General features: G+C 42.3%; 2 protein-coding genes across 5 annotated transcripts in view; one reads left to right on the forward strand and one right to left on the reverse strand.

Moving 5' to 3' along the window:
* snx33 (sorting nexin 33) overlaps positions 1 to 4,308 on the reverse strand; it is a 19,492-nt gene extending 15,184 nt beyond the window's left edge. The window contains exon 1 of the mRNA XM_047595708.1: positions 1,999 to 4,308. Coding sequence (XP_047451664.1) covers positions 1,999 to 3,430 — 1,432 coding nt within the window. The 5' untranslated portion in view covers positions 3,431 to 4,308. The remainder of the gene's footprint in view (positions 1 to 1,998) is intronic.
* Positions 1,692 to 13,496, forward strand: snupn (snurportin 1). 4 transcript variants are annotated; one of them, XM_047595709.1, is made up of 9 exons: positions 1,692 to 1,798; positions 5,831 to 5,995; positions 6,806 to 6,989; positions 7,136 to 7,240; positions 10,220 to 10,418; positions 11,061 to 11,158; positions 11,321 to 11,398; positions 12,375 to 12,455; positions 12,533 to 13,496. In XM_047595709.1, the coding sequence occupies exons 1-9, from the start codon at positions 1,707 to 1,709 to the stop codon at positions 12,851 to 12,853; spliced, it is 1,323 nt and encodes a 440-aa protein (XP_047451665.1). In that variant the 5' UTR covers positions 1,692 to 1,706; the 3' UTR covers positions 12,854 to 13,496. The 4 variants fall into 4 exon arrangements, with proteins under 4 accessions (XP_047451665.1, XP_047451668.1, XP_047451666.1 ...); XM_047595712.1 differs by having other exon boundaries at positions 10,322 to 10,418; XM_047595710.1 differs by lacking the exon at positions 1,692 to 1,798 and adding an exon at positions 4,859 to 5,012.
* The last annotated feature ends 5,102 nt before the right edge of the window (positions 13,497 to 18,598 follow it).

The following is an 18,598-nucleotide window of genomic DNA, read 5'->3' on the forward strand; positions in this document are numbered from 1 at the left end:
TTCATTATGGTGCTTGTGATGAGATGATGATACAGCCAGTATAGTCCTAGTATATAGTCCTACAACCAATCAGAGACATTCTGTTATAAACGATTTCAATGACCCAGCAGATCGTATGCAAAGCATAATCAGACCCGGATGGAGTGCTTACTGTAGAACTTCTACATTTTAATGTAGACAAGTTTATGTTGGCGCTCAAACTTTGAGCTATCAGTTCCAAATACTGAAACATTAGACTCCTAAAACTTTTATTTATTTATTTTTTATCTCCAGTGTCTGACACAAGCAGGGTTGAAAACTGAAATTTACTTTTTGTTATCTTGGTGGACTGTCCCTTTAACCCCTCTCAGATGTTTTTCCTCATTTATTCCTGGGTGGGGTGACCACATGGAACTCTCTGAATTGTGTCACAAATGACCTCTGTGATAACCAAGAGCATTCCTCCTTCCTCTCTGGTAGCAGCCCTTTCCTTCCTCCTGAAAGAGATCAGCTGATATGTTGTTTGTTTTAAATCTGACAGTACAGAATGCTGATTTACCAGTGCTCTATCTGTGCAGGAAATCAAACAGGGTTAACTAGAAGAGTGTAGTGCTTACCAGAAACTAGTATTTCACCATGGCTTATAACAATCAGCCAAACCAAAACGACGGTTATGATGCAAGAAAAAATTAAATGGTGCAATAGCAAGCATTATGATGACGAGTAAATAAAGTTAAACACATTTATGCTGGATTTATGATAAAAGACAGCATCACTTTCCGGCAAGATTACTGCCATGTTAGGATGCTAGGATGATGGATTCCCACATAATCATCTGATTCAAGAGTCAATGGCAAACGTTCTCACAAGAGAAGTTAACCTGCGACAGACAATGAGTGTGTTTACAGTGTTCTACTAATAATCAGAATACATAGTCCAGGGGTCATATTAAAAGATCACGTGAATTACTACTGAGGTGCCATGACTTCACCTAAAACACTGAGAAGACTGGGATTTCAAGGAATACAGCTTTATATCCAGATCCATTGATTCATCTACAAAGCTGTATGTATAAAAATGTATTTTTTACTGCCAAGACTGACTGCTAGTGATACACAGGTGTCCCCTAGTCACATCACAGTTGGTGGTTGTAATTTTACACTACAACAAAGATCTCACCCGTTTGTCTCATCACGAGTTCAAGAGAACAGACGTGAATTTGTGGTAAACTTCCAAACAACGAGCAAACCACCAGTTGCACATATAACTAGTTTTCAATTTATAATGGCAATAAAATTGTCAGAACAATTGTCACACACACACATATGTACATGATCACTGTCTCTTTGTCCTGTCCTCCATTAGTTGATTAACTAATTCATTTCCTGATGTGCATGCATATCGGGTTTCTCTAAAACCTGACAGCTTTCCCTTCTCAGAACTGTGTGCTCAAGTTGTCAGAATCCATCATTGTTATGAAAGCACTCGTCAGCCCGAACGAATGTGATAGCGTGTGGGAGTGATCTAATATTCCCCCTTGACTGACACATGTGAGTGAGTCTTGGGCTCAGCTGGTGATCGTCTCAGTCTGGGTGTCTGTGATGAGGGGAGGGGAGGGGAGGCCCTGGAGACAAACTGTGACCTAATCTGTCAAGTATAACAAAGTAAACAGGACGCATTGAGTAACAAAACATGATGTTCCATGTTCCCATTGGCAAACACTTTGCATGTCATTCTTAGCCATACTTTTCTTAGAGTACCTGATACAGGACATCCTGACACCAAATCACTTTTCAAGGTGGTGGATTTATCAAACTAGGTAAGTTAAAAAATGATCTGGAATAACTTTGAAGAGCTTTGCCGGTCCTACAAAACCATATCTTCTTAACTTGAAAAAGCTCCTTATGTTTCCCCAAAAGACGGAAGTTACTATTTTGTGACATTTAAAATGAGCGGCAAAACATAAAAAAACAGATGGGAAGCATTTCTCCATAAACACCTCACTAACAAGCTCATTACCTTTCTGTAGATGAATGATGTCGGGGAAGTTGGCGAGCAGGCCTTGATAGAGCGACAGCTTATCCAGCATGTGGAAGAGGTCATACTTAGGTTGCTCTGCAAACATCTCCCCAATGTTCTCATAGGTGCGGCCAGTGTGGGAGATGGCGTTGTTGAGGGTGTCTGATCTGTGGGGAGGGTCCAGCATGAATGCCTGGCTTATAGACTGGAAGGCATTTCCCAGCCGCTGGAACTCCTTCCTGAATCCGCCCAGGTGTTTACGCACCAGCTCCGAGGCAACATGTGTCAGCTGCATCACGCTGTCGTCCATTTTCTTAGCAAAGGCCTTGAAGTTGTCGACCCGCTCCTCAACATCCTGAAGGTCCTGGTGCTCGTTGGGAATTTGCAAGGTCAGCATGAAATGGGCGCCCACCATCTCGTCCTTCTCCGCCCGTCTCTTGCCCAGTTTCCACTGCTTGTCATCGGCACACATCAGAAAGTGCTCAAAGCCTTCATACTGGGAGAGGACCGGGTGACTAGTCATGTGGTTCATCCACAGTATCAGTCGCCTTTTGCGCTTCTCGATGAAGTCTTCCTCGAATCGCCCCGTGGCCTGCTTCTCAGGGAGGTGTGGCACGGAGATCACAGTGAACTTGTGCAGTAAACGGTTGTACAGCCAGTCAAAATGTTTGTAGCGTCTGTAGACAGGACGCCCTATGTGGGTCGGGGTGACCCGGTAAGAAATGTAGGTCTTGATGCCCTTGAACTTTGTTTGTTTGGTCGGGTCTTCAATTGAGCAAGTGAAAGGCTGTGGGTTCTCCTTCCACTTGGGCCCAAGAAGACCCATCTCGATAGTGTATGACTCAGCTATCTTTGCCATCATGGGGACATCACCTAGCACAAATGCTTCTACCCCTGAGCGGACAAAGCTGGAAAATCTGTTCAAGTTCCTGCCCACCATGCTCCCCTTCCTGGAGCTGGAGATGCTGTCGTGTCCAGATGCTGACTTGGCCCGATAGTGCACATTTGGGTTGTTGGACATTGGGCTTTGATGGGCATGTCCATTGGCTCCAGGGCTCCTGGTGTGATCAGGATCTTCCACCACCGTGGATCTGTCATCCCAGTCGTCCCAGTCATCATCGTCGTCATCGTAATCGTAGGAGGGCTGCATATGAAGAGTGGTGTTCGGGGTGGATGGAAAGTAGGAGGAGTCATTTCCTAGAGAGCCTGCCGGGCTTATAGAGCAGTCAGTCACGTTGGAGTTTGAACGAGTGCGAATAATTTCCACATAAGATGCAGGGAAGAGACCCCGCTCCCCTCTGCTGTTCTCCCCCTGAAACCAGCCGTCCACTGACTTTTCATCGAAGATAACCAGTTCCTCATTCTCCTGGATGCTAATCTCCTCTTTGTTTTCACTCAAAAATGTGTAGAGAGCTTTGGCTTTCACTGACATCTTGATACTCCAGTGGTTCCTAAACCAGAAAACTCTACATGCACATAGTGCCTAGAAAGAAACTGCTACTACTGTCTTAGTGCATGCTGTTTTGGAAACATCTGACACTAGCTCACTGTAATATTTAAACTCATCTCAAATTACATGACAGCTGTTGGATCAGGTGTGCAGCAGCACAAGACGACTTATGTAATTTTAATGACCAAAAGTTACATAAATTCGACAAGACATAAAAATAAATCTATAACACCCCTAGCCTCACTACGAGCATCCTCCGCTCATGGAGGCTATTGCTCTATTGTTGTGTTGGAGTTGGAGGTCGATCAAATCACTTAAAGCTTTAAAAGATCGATCACATAACAAGTCGCACAGAAGAGAATGGAGCCTGTCTCACATTGCGTGCAAACACAACAGGTTCAAAACAAAAGCTGGTTTCACCAAAGAGCTCCTCCGACAGCACCGAAGGTCGTTTTAATCCTCTGAAACTGGAATGCAACTTCACGCCGTTCCCGTACTGGACACTTGTTTCTCATAACGGAGACTAAAAGTGATCCTTGATGAAACCATATCCAAGACAAAGTCGTCTGACGCGAGGAAAAACAGAGGGATGAGTAATGGTCTCCTTGTGCATTTTGAGTCTGCACCGCATTCCCTCAGACTGAAACTTGCTGCGTTTTCCTTGTAAACAGGTTCCTGCGCATCTTCAGTCGATCCTCTGGATTTTGAACAAAAGCGCGACCAAACAATCCGCTTTTACCGAGAATCAAAACACATCCCCGGCCTCTAATATTTGTTGGAGTTTATTCCTGTGCGCGCTGCAACAAAGTAACTCTTTCCATGACGTGAGGCTCGGACAATTGAAAGCAAGTTCGCCGTTTTTTTTCATCAGATCTTTTATATTCTTTGAAAGAGGGGAAACAGGCACAACACCGCCCCCAGCAGGGGGAACAGAATATGACCAAGAAAAAGGGTTAACATCCAAGGGATACTTTATGTAATGACGCTTCAGATGGTAATGATAATACTTCCACAACAACAAAAACAACAGAAACAATACAACTACTACTAGTTGTAATAATGACTACTAATAATAATGATGATAACAATAATCGGATAATAAGTAGAATAATAAATAGAGTTGTGTTCTGTGGTTGTACTTTGCATGCAGTCTTGAACTGTGGATTAAATGCTTCCATAACATTTCTGCATCTTCTGCATTTCTCATAAATGCAGATGCAGTCGTGACATGTCCAGATCGATAAAGAAAATCAACAAAAAGAATTAATGCAAGGACAAAAATACAAAAGTAGCTAAGTTCCTGGAGTACATTTTAGTTGCAGTTCCAGCTTTAGTAGTTATTTTAACAGTAGTTTAAAGTTACTCTTAGGCTAAGGTTTGAGAAAACCGCCGTTGCATACTCTGGTAAAGCTCTGTACGCCGTGAACGAACTATTCCTATTATGATGTTGCTCTGTGAAACTGCGGGTTAGTTTGTCACTGTTGGTCGGCCAACTAATATTCGCCCCTGGTAGCGGCAAAGATGACGGCGTGACGTTTTAGCAGCAGCTTCCTGGATGTCTAAGGTATCTGTTTACGTTGGCTCCTGTTCATGGCTACTATCTTGACCAGTTCACCGCATGTTGTTTAGTTACGACCCGCCATCCATGCGCAATTTAGAGAGAAAGAAGTGAGGGTGGCTAAATGCTCGTGGTTCCGCGCCATGCTAGCAGGTTTAGCACGATGCTAGGCTAGCTGACATGCTAAGTGAGTGGCTGCATGGAGCAGGTACAGACACAAGGGACCCCGGGGTTTTCCCTGTTTTAAACTGGAGGGTTTATCACTTGTTTAACAGGAGGGTTTATCACTTGTTTAAGAAACCGCTTGTCGTCCCGATGTATCATTATTACATATTTACGGTTATAGTTCAAATCAATCTGAGTTCAGTCCTGAACTGAGATTGAACTCCATTTACTCGTCTAGGGTGCTGACAGTCCGGATAAGATAAATTGGAAGCTATCGACAATGGCAAATCATATGCCGACACTGTTACAATGGCTGGAGTTAAGAGCGAGCAAAAGGCCCAACATGCTCCGCTCCAATGTGATATGCTGGTGTTCTTGTTTGCATTAGATCAAATTGCATAGTTTTAACTTGTTGGCTATAAATCTCAACATAACCTTTGGCTCAGGGAAATGTGTCTGTGTCCTCCACGAACATACACACACACATCAACAAACACTCACAAACATGAATCCCAAGAAACATCTGTTACAGCACAGTACTTCACGGTCATTATTTGTTGTTCATTTTGATGCCGTTGGTGACAGAATAATGTCATTGTTTTGATAATAGTGATGATTTTCTATGATATTCTAATTTTCTAATCTGTGTTGATTTACAGTGTCCCCATGGATGACCTGACCCAAGCCCTCTCGGCCAGCTTTGCTGTGTCCAAGGAGCCCAACAGTACAGCCGCCCCTCACCCTCGGCTGGCTCAGTACAAGAGCAAGTACAGTGTGCTGGAGCAGAGTGAGCGACGACGGCGCTTCCTTGACCTGCAGAAAAGGTGAATGTCTTCACCACTCACCATTTAGTGTCAGTCCAATCCAGTTCTTCCTTATGATGCAGCTATTAAGGTCAACAAACACACTAGAACATACTTGAGTGTAAAATAGGAGAATGGGATGGATTACTGTGCCCTGACATCCATCTTACCATATTAGAAAAATGAATCCCTGAAGGTTCACACCTCATGAGTGGTCAGGGGGAACCACTTACCATATTCCATTATCATTCACCTCTTGTCTAGTATGTCCTGTTTCTGTCCTCGCTGGGTTCAGAGTACTGGAGTTCTCAAATCCTGCTGGACTTTTAAATCGGGCGGCATCACACACTTAAGGAGAAACTTCACTGATGTTCTTCGCTCTAATTGCAAACTTGCTCACTACACATTTGAAAATAAGAGAAAAAGACACCAAAGGATCATTGTGCCAGATGTGGGCCATTGAATGCACTACTTACTGTGATTTCATGGAGATGTGTATGGAAACAAAACAGGGATTGTGTTGCAGCAACTTGCTGTTGTTTCAGTTACAGCGAAAGTATGTATGGGTCCATTCATGTTCATTCTTGTTTGTATGTCATTCTCTTATTCTCTTATTGGTCATTGTGAAAACACAGACATAATATAATCCTTATTTGATCCTGTAAACTCACACTTTACCAGGTAACCTGGTCCCGGTTTTAGTGCAGATTGAGGGCTGCACCAGATTTGTAAAACCCTGTTGTCTGAGCCCAACGTAACCTACACAATCATGTTACAGCAATGCCACAGCGAATGTGTCTGAATGGGTCTTTTTCTTTCCACTAATCTCAGCAAAAGGTTAAACTATGTCAACCATGCACGGCGTCTGGCTGATGGGGACTGGACGGGGGCAGACAGCGATGGGGAGGAAGACATGGAGAAACAGGAGGAGGGGGAGCAGAAGCAAGATGACGGTGCAGAAGACGAGGGGATGGAGATTGAGCGGAGGAAGCTCCCGAAACATTATGCAAACCAGGTCAGTGTTTGAAGTGTTCTTACCCAGAGAGATTACTTTAATTCATGTGTGAAGGACGGCTCGTCATTCCTTCTGTAGCGCTCTTGTCTTGGCCAGCAGGGGGCACATGAGTTCAACTATTACACCTCTGCTCTTGTCCTCCTTAGCTCATGTTGTCAGAGTGGCTGGTGGATGTTCCATCGGAGCTGGACACTGATTGGACGATGGTGGTCTGTCCCGTGGGGAAGAGGTCTCTCATTGTTGCCTCCAAGGTAGGAACCTGTCACTGCGCTTCTTTACCTAATCTGGTAACAGGAGTGTTTGTGGATTTGAGTTTCATGAGTTGCAGATGAGGTGCTAAAAAATTAATTCACAGTTTCCATCTTTGCTGTTTCTGATGTGTCACCCTCAGAAATCTTAAAAGTTAATTAACATGAACGACGGCAGCCGGGAGTCTTGTAATTACATGCACTGTCATATCTCAGCTGAATCACTATTTACTGAGGATTATTGTACTTTGCCCCCGTTGCTTGTAAATTCAGCCCCGACTTCCTGGTACTGGGGAAGATGATGTGAGTTGTGCCTGTGATAAAGATGTGCCACCTGTCTGATCAACCGTACACGACATTAACAATGTGGGTGGAGAGTCAGGAAGAAATTTCCTGTATCTGTGACAAAGAAAGCCATAAGTCATTAGATAAAATTAGATTGATCATCAGAAAACGATGATTGTTTCCCGTATGCTGAGGAAAGGTTATACAAGCCTTTTATTTGAGCAGTATTATACCTAATTTCCCCGGTGCAAAGCTAAAACTAGATGATGTGGTCGAACATTTGTGCTCAAAGTCTGCTTGAGCTTTGCTCAGTCTGTCAGCTTACAAAAAACAGTGTCGATCATTTTGAGTTGTTGGCCATCTGTACCCGACGTAACAAGTCCATCATCACCCACTTAGCCGCTCCATCTGCCTGTGTTGTGTTTGCATTACTGATCATTTAACTCACTAACAACAAAAACAATGTGAGTTTGAGACAGAGCGAGAGTGTGAGGCTTCTGTCAGGGGAGGCAGAGGAGATCAAATGTCAAATGACATACGTTTGTTTCGGTATGCATCAACCTTAGGTTTTAATAAATCATTTTCCTCCTGCCTTTCTGTATCTGCTTCTTTTGTTGGCCACAAGAACAAAGTTGTCAGAATATTAGATGCTGAAAAAGAGGGATCAAGAGCTGCTGGTCAGAATATTTTCTAAGCCTGGACCATCTTGTGAGTTTTTCAGATACAAAAAGTCAAATTTGGGAGTCAGGTTAGTCCGTGCAAATCTGAGAGTTCATGTTTCATTATCTCTGGTTTATTACTTCTTGCTGTCCAAACAGACTTCCGTCTGCCCTCATCTGTATCGGGCCAATCACAACCATTTATCTGCTTTGAGGCAGATTTGATACAGTGACTGTGCACAGTTGAACTATTAAGGCATTTGAAATATCTTTTTACCAACATTTTGTTTCAATTTAGCTGTCACAGGTGTTTCGGCAACAGATGAATCGTATACGACAACCAGCAAACACTGAACACTGTGTTTAAAAGAAGGAAGAAGTTTCCTCAAGACAATGTCAAGGAAAACATATTACAGTCTGGACACCACGTTAACTTTGACAGTGCTGTTTATTGGACTTAATACAGTCGCATTTATTTCAGATCAGGGAGCAAAAAAAAAAAATCCCTAGTTAAGTGGAGGACCCTTTTATTAAAATGCATTCATTTTCACTAGTGTACCTAAAGAACTAGTAAGTGAGTGTATGTTTGGTCTTTTAGCTGTTTATTAAAACATACTTAAATGACGGTTATGTTATGCAGTGAAAGTTGAAAATGTCATACAGTCCCATATTTTGACACAGTCAGATTGATTCAAATATTGATTCATCGACAGTTATTCCTTCATCATTGCTTCATCATTATCTCCTTCATCGGTTAAGCAGGTGAAAGAAGCTCTTAATGCGAGTGAAACAGTGAAACCAAAACAAATCCATCAGAAATGTGCAAGTGTAACATGAGCCTGAGCAGCTTACATGACATAAAAGGTGTTGGTGTCAGAACATGTATAGACATAACTGTATGTCAGTGCTGTCCCATATATGGTCCGTTTAAACTCATCTGTCTTTCAGCTCTGATTGGTTGTAGAGCTGTGTGTGTGTGTCATGAGGCGTGTTGGCCTCAGTCTAGATAACGCACCTTTGAAAGCGGTCAAATCAAACGCCACCAAACAAACCTTTACTAGGTCTCTGCAGAAATATCACAACCATCATCCCGACACGTATTTAAAGAAGTGAAATAAGCTTCTTCAGAGAAATAGATCTGAAGTCCGTGGTTTGGGGTTTTCCTTATTACTGTCTTTCAGCATTTATTTTTGCGTAGCATTCTTCAACGATTCCTCGCTTGTGGTTTATGAGTATGACGAGACTCGTAAAAGTTTTTTCCGGTTCGAACGCAGTTCATTGCTGTGGTGCAACCGGTTGTGTCTTAGTGGGCCAGGACGGCAGATTTCCTCTCACAGCTCACACAAGAATTTATACGTCTGTTACCCCACACCCTGTGATTCACCATGTATAATATCACAATGACTGCACCTACAGGTATCCGGTTCCTCATCAGTTCTTTCACGAACTCACGGCTTGCCCTCATTGACGACACATCTCTGAAACATCACGTCGCGAAAGGAGAACTGACGAAGGACTGAGCTCACAGAAACAACACATGCTTTCTTAATGAGAAAAGTTTATCCTGCTGTTTTTCAGAGTAACTCCGTGACACTTTTCTTTCTTTTTTTTTTTTTCATCTCTCTGCAGTTTTCCTTTGCAGCTCTGTGAGAAATTTGTAGCACTGATGCTGCCAGAAGCAAACCAAAAATGTTGAAACCCTTTCTGATCTCATCTCATTATTTAGGTCAGATTATTCTCATGAGAACAGCAGTTCCCACCGTCACAACAGTTCCCATCATCACGTTGTCTTGTGTTTGCGCGTAGAGAGATTTCGAATAGAACACGAACACACCGTGATCTACTTCAAATGAGGCTGGGAAATAATGACTCAACACTGTCAGTTTGGCAAATATTTCAGGTTCAGCTGTAGCTTCGAGACGTTTTTAAAAGGAAAATGACGTGTTTTATTTATTTATTTTTTTTTTGGTGTATGGGAAATGAAGGCAACAAGAAGAGGGGAAAAAAAATGATCCTATTTTATGTTTTTCCCATACAGTGCATGTATTGGACAATAAAAGTGAGACTCGACAGAGATGCTGGGATTAGTTGGAGAAATGATAACAGCCCTCTCTTCGCTCCTGTATTGTTTCTTCTGAAGGGTTCCACCGCAGCGTACACTAAAAGCGGCTATTGTGTGAACCGTTTCCCTTCCCTGTTGCCCGGTGGGAACAGACACAACTCTGCCATGGGAAAAGGTAAGAGGGCCTGTGTCTGGAACTCACTGCTTTACTATAATGAGCCATTGAGGCAATATAACAACACAAGGAAGTGTTCTACAAACAGCAGGACCCTACGGTCACCTGAGAGTTTATTTCTTTTCTGCAATATGGAAGGAACTTCCAACTTAGGATTTAAATGTGACGGACTTTTCACCTCCTAAGCCCCAGCTGCCTGCTGGGTAAATGTGTATCAGAGAGGAGAAGTGTGTGTAAATTATTTCTATTTGATTAAATGTAGCCATAAAACGTGTGTTCTTGAATATTTTCACTGTTTTCAATAAAGATTTTAAAAATATAAAAGCTACTATAAAGGAAATCAAAGGTCAAAATAAATGTATTAAGGCGTTTAATTAGATATTTTAACAATCCCACAGGTGTGTCTCTTAAAGCCTTTTTGCAAAGTTGTGTTGGAGTGTGAGCAGTTAATTTGTTGTTGGTTTAATATTTGTTACAAGGCAATCATCACACAGGATGTGAAAGGGATTGATAAAGTGATCAGACCAGTGATATAGATCAAAAGTCGGTGTGTATTTAGTCGATGCAGTGAGAGTGAAGATTCAAGTTGGTCGTCACATGTACGATGCTCACATTTTCTCCTTGTGTTTGTGCCGTGCGAAGACTACACGATCTTGGACTGCATTTACAGCGAGGTGGACAGAACGTACTACATCCTGGATGTCATGTGCTGGAGAGGACACCCGGTCTACGACTGCCCAGTAAGACAGGCTCCTTATTCTCTCCTGCAATCCAGGAATGCTTGTCTAATTGCTTAAGTAGCACAGTCTGGTGCACAGATGTGCTCTTTTTGCCACTTTACCCATCTCAGTGGCTTAGAATTAGATTTTCTGTGTTTACAGTACTTGTTTTCTCATCAACAGACCGAGTTCCGTTTCTACTGGCTCCAGTCCAAAGTCCAGGAGACAGAGGGCCTATCAGAGATCGCCAAACGCAATCCTGTATGTACCAGCACCACAACTTGAGCCTGTTCACTTCATGCCTCGTTTTTCATTCCCAGTTTCAGTATTTAGTATTGCCATCTGAGACAGTGTGACATGTTTACTCAGTCTTAGCTTCGCCACAGGTTTTTTTTTTCTATGTCTTATTGAACCTTATTTCCACATGCGGAATAAATAAAATCCTGCTATTTATCCTGGGACTCCTCAGGCCAAAAGGAGACGCAGCAAAATTAGTACATTTAAAGTCTCCTGTATTAATTGTACACTAAAGTGATTTTCACACACAAATCTTGAAGATTGTGGTCCTTTACAGAAACCTGTGAACTTTGAGTTGAAGTACTACCTCGTAATTTCAGTATTTTCTCAGCTCCACCGGTTCCACAGATTCACATCTTATTTCAGTCTCGGCCTCATTTCAAGACTTGCTTTTTTTTTCTTTTTTTTTTTTTTTTTTTTTTTTTTTTTCTCTAGTTTGGTGTCTTTGTGTGCTTTTAGGTCAGAATGTGGAAATGTCAAACACGATACATTGGTTTTGTTTTTTCTCTCGGCTCCGAGCATTTACACAAAACACCGGCAGCCATACGTGCGTGACAACGAAGAGCAAAGGAGACAGATCAGAGGCGCCATGACACAATTACTGTCAAACATATGCATGTTAACCATTAAAATGTCTGTTTGCTCATGAATGTGGTGTTAGGTGCTTATGAAACATGGAAATGCAGTGTTCAATGAACGCTGATGAAACTGTTTAAAAAAAAAACATTGGCCATGCATATATCAATCAATAACTTGTGTACAAAATTTTTTAATGTTTTCAGTTATTCTGCTGTTTAATTCCACATGTAAGACCCTTCTTTCTTAGGGATAAAAAAATAAATGTAAAGTAGATCTGCATCACCGGGAAGCAATTTCTTCCATTTGAAAATAAGAGGGATTGTGTTTGGAACTAACTGCTCTGCTTTGTGTGATCTAACAGTTCCGGTTTCTGAGCCTCCAAAGCGTAGACTGCACCAAAGAGTCCATCCAGAAAGCCCTGGCAGCCGAGTACAGCTTCAGCGTAAGAACAGACCATCAGCAACACGGTTTGTTTGACATCAGGCTTTGATTCCTCTAATTCTGAGTTTTGTGCTGCAGGTGGACGGTCTCCTCTTCTACCACCGACAGACCCACTACACCCCTGGCAGCACCCCTCTGGTCGGCTGGCTTCGCCCCTACATGGTCAGCGACATCCTGGGCATCGAGGTTCCCGTGGGACCCCTCACCACCAAGCCCGAGTACGCCGGCCACCAGCTGCAGCAGATCCTGGAACACAAGAAGACATCCAGCGAAGTCCGTCCAGCCAACAGAAGTGGAGGCTACGAGTTAGAGTACCTGTCCACCCCGAGCCAGGACAGCGGGGACACCCTGAACTTTTTGAATCAGAAACCTATAAAGGAAGCACACATGGAGGTCTGAGTGGGAGACTTAACGAGATGCAAATTGCTAAGTCAGTGTTTCTGAGTGGTGGCGGCCCACATATGGCTCTTTAGAATGTCTGCTGAATGGTTCTGCTGATCTGACCAATTGCAAAGCATAGCTAATTCTAATCCGCCGCTGCTCCGGACACCCCCAGAGTGCAGATTAGTAGAGCTATGTCGTTGTTTTATATGGCTAAAAAGCCAGTCTGACATTTAGATGTTGTACCTGCGCACAACTTCCTTGAGAATAACTGCAAGGAATGTTGCCACTATAGTTACTATTTTACAGAGTGTTATATGTTTGTGTTCAGTTGTTAATTTGCTGCTCCACTCCTTACACTCTGAAATGATCTTGCACGAGAAACATCACAGCCCTGCGGTTGTCAGTTGCAGGATTTCTACAACTCTTGCCAATTCTCATTGACCAAAAAATACAGTTTGAAGCAGAAAGTAATCAAGCTATTAGAATGAACACTGTTTAGGAAGGTGGCGTATTACTGACTGGTCAAACCTTGTAAGCTGCGACAGTGCTGATTGGCAACTGTGACATGGACTTTTACAACTTAATGTTAAATTTAAAAACTGCTTAGAGAATGTTTTAAAGTGTATGTTTCTAAATAAATGTTTTTTTTATTGGCTTACACGCAGATTCCCGGATTTCTGAATTTGAAATTTGAAACTCAGACCTGATTGTACATGTCTGGGAAAACCAAGCCAACCAAGTCATTTAGAAGAAGTGTAGTTGCCTTTGTTTAACCTTTGGTTTTTGGATGTACCATGTCCTGGCTGCCTGGGAATAGTTGGTGTTGCGGTACAATGTGGTAAGATATGACTCACTGTTGATTCCAGCGCTCCTCTGCAGAATTTACCAGCTTCTCTTCCCCTGAGCACTGAATTTAATATGCGTGACTGTGAAGAGCTGGGCGGGAACTGTCAACAGGAAAAGACGTGACAGTGTCTGGCTGGGCTGTGAACTTCTCATTTCGGCAACCTGTTCCAACGTGTCCTCTGGGTAAGGAAAGTCAGAGATCATTGCCCTGGGTTAGATCTTAGCTGTCTAAAGTTTATATTACCCTTTGTCTTCCTGTCTTTGTTCAGTCAGGCTTTAATCTGTACATTTAGGTAGGTAGGTAACTTTTCAGGAATTAACCCAAAGATATAATTGTTCTAGCCATATTAGCAGCGTGGCTTCATATCTGAAAAACTATTATAATCTCTACATAAGCTTGGTGAATTGGCACAGAAGTTTGTGTCTGACCGTTTGTAATGCATAAATAGTGGGTCCTAATAGCTGGCCGGGCTTTTCCTCCAGTGTTAAAAGGTTCAAATATGGGGAGAACATATTTGGTACTGACATGGCCCCCTGATGATAAACTACAACTCCTTGGAATATCCCTCATCACTGATATTCAGTGTTTTCACAGTCAAATATATAAGGTTCAGACCCATGCCTTGTGTTTAGTACTATTGAAATTAAAGTTCACATGTCAAACAAAATGCATTACCTTTTAAACAACTAAATATGTTGAGCTTGTTGGCATGCTAACATTGGTGTTAGTGCTGTTCCAAAGAACCAACCTTTACCTGTTAATTCATAGTCTAGTTTAAAGGACCAATGGGTATAGTCTAGTGACACCTAATGGTGAGGGTACAGATTGCAAGTGTGTAAAAGACCCAGTGGTGACTGACACTTCAATTTAAGTATTGAAACTTGTTTAGTACAATGTTTGTTTTGTCTGTTCTGGCGCTCTGTAGAGACATGGCGACACAACATGGTGGGTTCCATGGTGGAAGGTGTTTGTAGGTAGACGGAGGTTATTCTAGGTTCTGGGGGACCCTTGGCAAAGATATACTTTAGCTACTGCCTGAGTACAAATCTGCAAAATCTGTCAAAAGGTGGCCACGCAGCCTCAAACACTTGCTTGGTTTACCTGTCCTGATGGCACATCAGTGAGAATATAATTATGGATATTATATCCTGTACATTATATCTGTTAACTAAGTAAAATATCAGTTTTAAAATTAGGACATACAGTCTATACTGTATTTTACTTTCCAATTATAAATAATGAGATATATTTTAGAATGCAAGTGTTATGAGTTCAACATTTTATAACTTAATCTAATCAAACAGTCTGTTTGTTTGCCTATTAGAATCAAAGTTTTTTCTTAAGAGACATCAGCTGCATTTTAAATTAAAATTAAAAAATTAAAATAAAAACCGACAGTGATAAGGGCACAGCTATCTTCACTAACATCCTTCCAGCCTCAAAAGACCAACATATAGTATAATGCAGCTAAAAGACCCGTGTCTTGAATGTACACTCACTTTTTCTACACTGGAAAAAAAGAAGAAGCATATTTTCTCCACATCTTGCTCATGTGATAGTATCACTATTGCTCTCTCCACCTACGCGGAACCTTCACAGGTGAAAATAACAAACACTTCGGTGGAGATAACCCATTCTGGGAAACGTAGGAGATCTCTGACTAAACTAACGGAAGGTGCGCAGTGCAGCTGGTGGAAATTGAGTACACCTCAATTACAATATCAGGCATTAAGTCCTGGAAAGCATCAAACATCATGACGCTTGGATGAGGCTTAATAAAGCCAGAGCAAAGCTTCCGCTGTTTTAACAGTTCATTTCTTTGCATATGTGGTTAAAAAAAAAGTAGCATAAGCGAGATTTCTGCAAAAACTTCTAAAGAACCTGGCATGTGGAGCCATTCGGAGCAAATTAACTAGTGCAGTATTGAGTAGACTACAGTCGGATGTTTCCTCTCTCACATTCAGTCACCCCTACACCGAGAAGCTTGTCAAAGAGAGCAAAGTCAGGCGTGTGGTTAGTGCAAGAATTCAGCTATGACTCAGCAGTACCAATCACTTTCCAGGAACTGTGCACCTGTCAATTCACGGATACATTGTACAGAGCGCTCTGAGCCTCCCACACATGTACACGCACACGTGCACTCGCATGTGTCAGTCACTTGAGGAGTTTCTGTTCTCTATGAAAACCTCGACACCCAGGAGGAGAGAGTCAGATTTCTGTAATTCGGCACCATCTGACCAAACATGTTGGTGAAACTGATTACAGACGTGTATTGATTTGTTTAAACACAACAGCTCAACCGAATATTGGTAGGTCACGTTAATCTAAATTAAATATGATTACTATAAAAAAGACATATTTAATCATCCTCCACGTCAACAGAATGTGACTTCCTCATACAGGACTGGATCCACAATGTTTTTCATCTTAAAAAATAATTTGAATGTCCATCCAGTCACTACCATAGACTACCATGTCCGATCAGGAGTTGCACATATTAAGCATAACTTCTGCATGTCAACATCTTGCTTACAGTGCGTTCATCAGGCCTCCGTGTGATGCGCCGGAAGACTTCTTTTTCGTCAGGATTGACATTATATGGGCAGGGCTACGGTTTTACCAATCACATTTTCCCAAAGGACGTGATGTCAGCTGGTTTGACAGGAAGTCTATTGTTGTCCACTCCCTTTTCCCTTTGGATTTCAAGCCAAACTTTCTCACGCCTCATTATTTACAGTGTGCCTTTTGAGGGATCTTTCTTTTTTTTCTCAGAGTTCTTATAGTTGTCCACCTTTCTATAAAAAAACTAATAATAACAAACAGCCCGCAGGTCTCCTTTCCCCTCGTCGTGTAAAAGGTGGTTTGCATCGAGACGGTGAATGCAGCACTGAGAGATCTTTCCGACATATCGCCCTGCTTTGCATCATATCTGTACCACTGTCCCATTAAAACTCATCAAGGTATGAAATGAGGAAATGAGAGCCATCAACAGCCTTGCAGGAAGAGCAATCTCCCGGCAGCACTTGAACTAACCTCCTGACTTATATCAGTAGCCCATAATACTCCTAGGGAGACCTGCAGTGTCTGTGGCTCATGTTACACCGACTTTATCGCACTGTCGGGTATTTTCTCTTTTCCGTGATGTCATGCAGTTCCGGTAAGGCGCCCTGGATTATAAGGTAGCCTGTGGGATGCATGAGTCGAGAATTTCACTAATTAAACTGCCATAATTGCAACCAGCTATTACGGGAGGGCCTCCTACTATTATTTCCTCTCGCTTTATTTCATGCAGTCATCATTTGGAGAATGCTGTGCACAAAGGCTGCGTACCTTTAATGTAGATTAAAGTAGTGTCTGTCTGCTTAACACGCACTTACTTTACTTACTTGAATGCAACAGTAAAATTATTAGCTTGTAGTTTCACACAGTTGAAGTCCAACATTTATATGTATACCCTAGCCTAATACATGTAAACTTAGCTTTTCACTTTTCGTAGTACTCCAGTCTGTCCACTTGTTTGAAGAAGGTCAGAGTATAATTGAAAATCAGATTTATTTCCGCTTTTCTTTCCATCATATTCCAGTGAGTCAGAATTTACTTGGTTGCATTGTATTTAAATTGTTTAGCTTGAGTCAGACCTTTCCGGTAGCCTTCCATAATCTTCTTACAGTAAGTTGCATGAACTTGGGACCATTCCTCCCTAAATAACGACTGTAACTGAGTCAGGCCTCCTTACTTCCACATGCTTTTTCAGTTCTACCCACAAATCTTCTACTGGATTGAGGTCAGGACTTTGTGATGGCCGGGTCAAAAGCTCAACTTTCCTCTACTTAGGCTGAAAGTATGACTGGGTTCATTGTAAATTTGCCAGACCCATTTGCGACCGAGCTGTCTCTTCCTGCTGACTGATGTCTTGAGACGTTGCCTCAGTAACCTTCCTTCCTCGTGATGATCAATTTTCTGAAGAACAACCGTCCTTCCACAGCAGTTGATGGTTTTCTTTGGCTTTCAAACCTCCCAATCTTTCCTTCAGAAATAGCGATGGTCATCATGACCAAACAGTTCAGTCTCACATAGCTTTCAGGTTATGTCAGTGTAGGACCATAGCAATTGTTTTTTTTGTGTGCCTGTTTCCTCCAGTGTCTTCGCAGGATTTTTTGGTGTCTCTCCTTCTTGAGCACTTTGGTCTCGTGCATTTATATTTGCACAGTATTGTTTGTTCAGGTGGATGAGGTATCTTCAGGCATTTGCACATTTCTCCTGAGGATGGTCCAGACTTGAGGAGGTCATTTTATTGTCATTACTTTAATCTGCGGCCTTTGCTGATTTCTGTTGATCCCATCATGTCAAATGAAGAAGCACCGAGTTTGGAGGTAAGACTTTAAATCCATCCACGGGTACAGGTTAGCTCCTAAAGCCACAACAAGATTGTCTGGAGCTTTCCCAGCTGTTTAAAGAGACAAGCAGATAAACATCTGATCCGCTGGTACGGTGATATAGTGAATTATAAGAGAAATAATCTCAAATCTGTAAACACTTGTCATAAAAATCCTTTATGTAATGCGTAATGTGGACGTTCTAACTGCCTAGTTCATGATCAAGAAATCTACGTGGCTAAAAACCACTTTTATTGACTTATATCTAACTTTATAAACTCCTGCGGCGCCCTCGACAGATGCTATGTGACGCTCAAAATGGTGACTTTCCTGTTTGGTTTCCTATTTTTATGAATGAAGGCGGAGGTCAGGGAGCTTTTGTCGTTTTCTAGTCTTAACCACCAGGGGGTAGAGCAACATGCAGAGGGAAAGCCTACAGTCTCTCTCATTGTTCAGGCTCGTGTGTGTGTGTGCGCGCGCGAGTGTGTGTGTGCGTGTGTGTGTCACTCTCACAGAGCATAAAGGCGACGTTCAGAG

The sequence above is a fragment of the Mugil cephalus genome, chromosome 10 (assembly GCF_022458985.1).
Source record: "Mugil cephalus isolate CIBA_MC_2020 chromosome 10, CIBA_Mcephalus_1.1, whole genome shotgun sequence".
In the NCBI taxonomy this organism is placed as follows: Eukaryota; Metazoa; Chordata; class Actinopteri; order Mugiliformes; family Mugilidae; genus Mugil; species Mugil cephalus.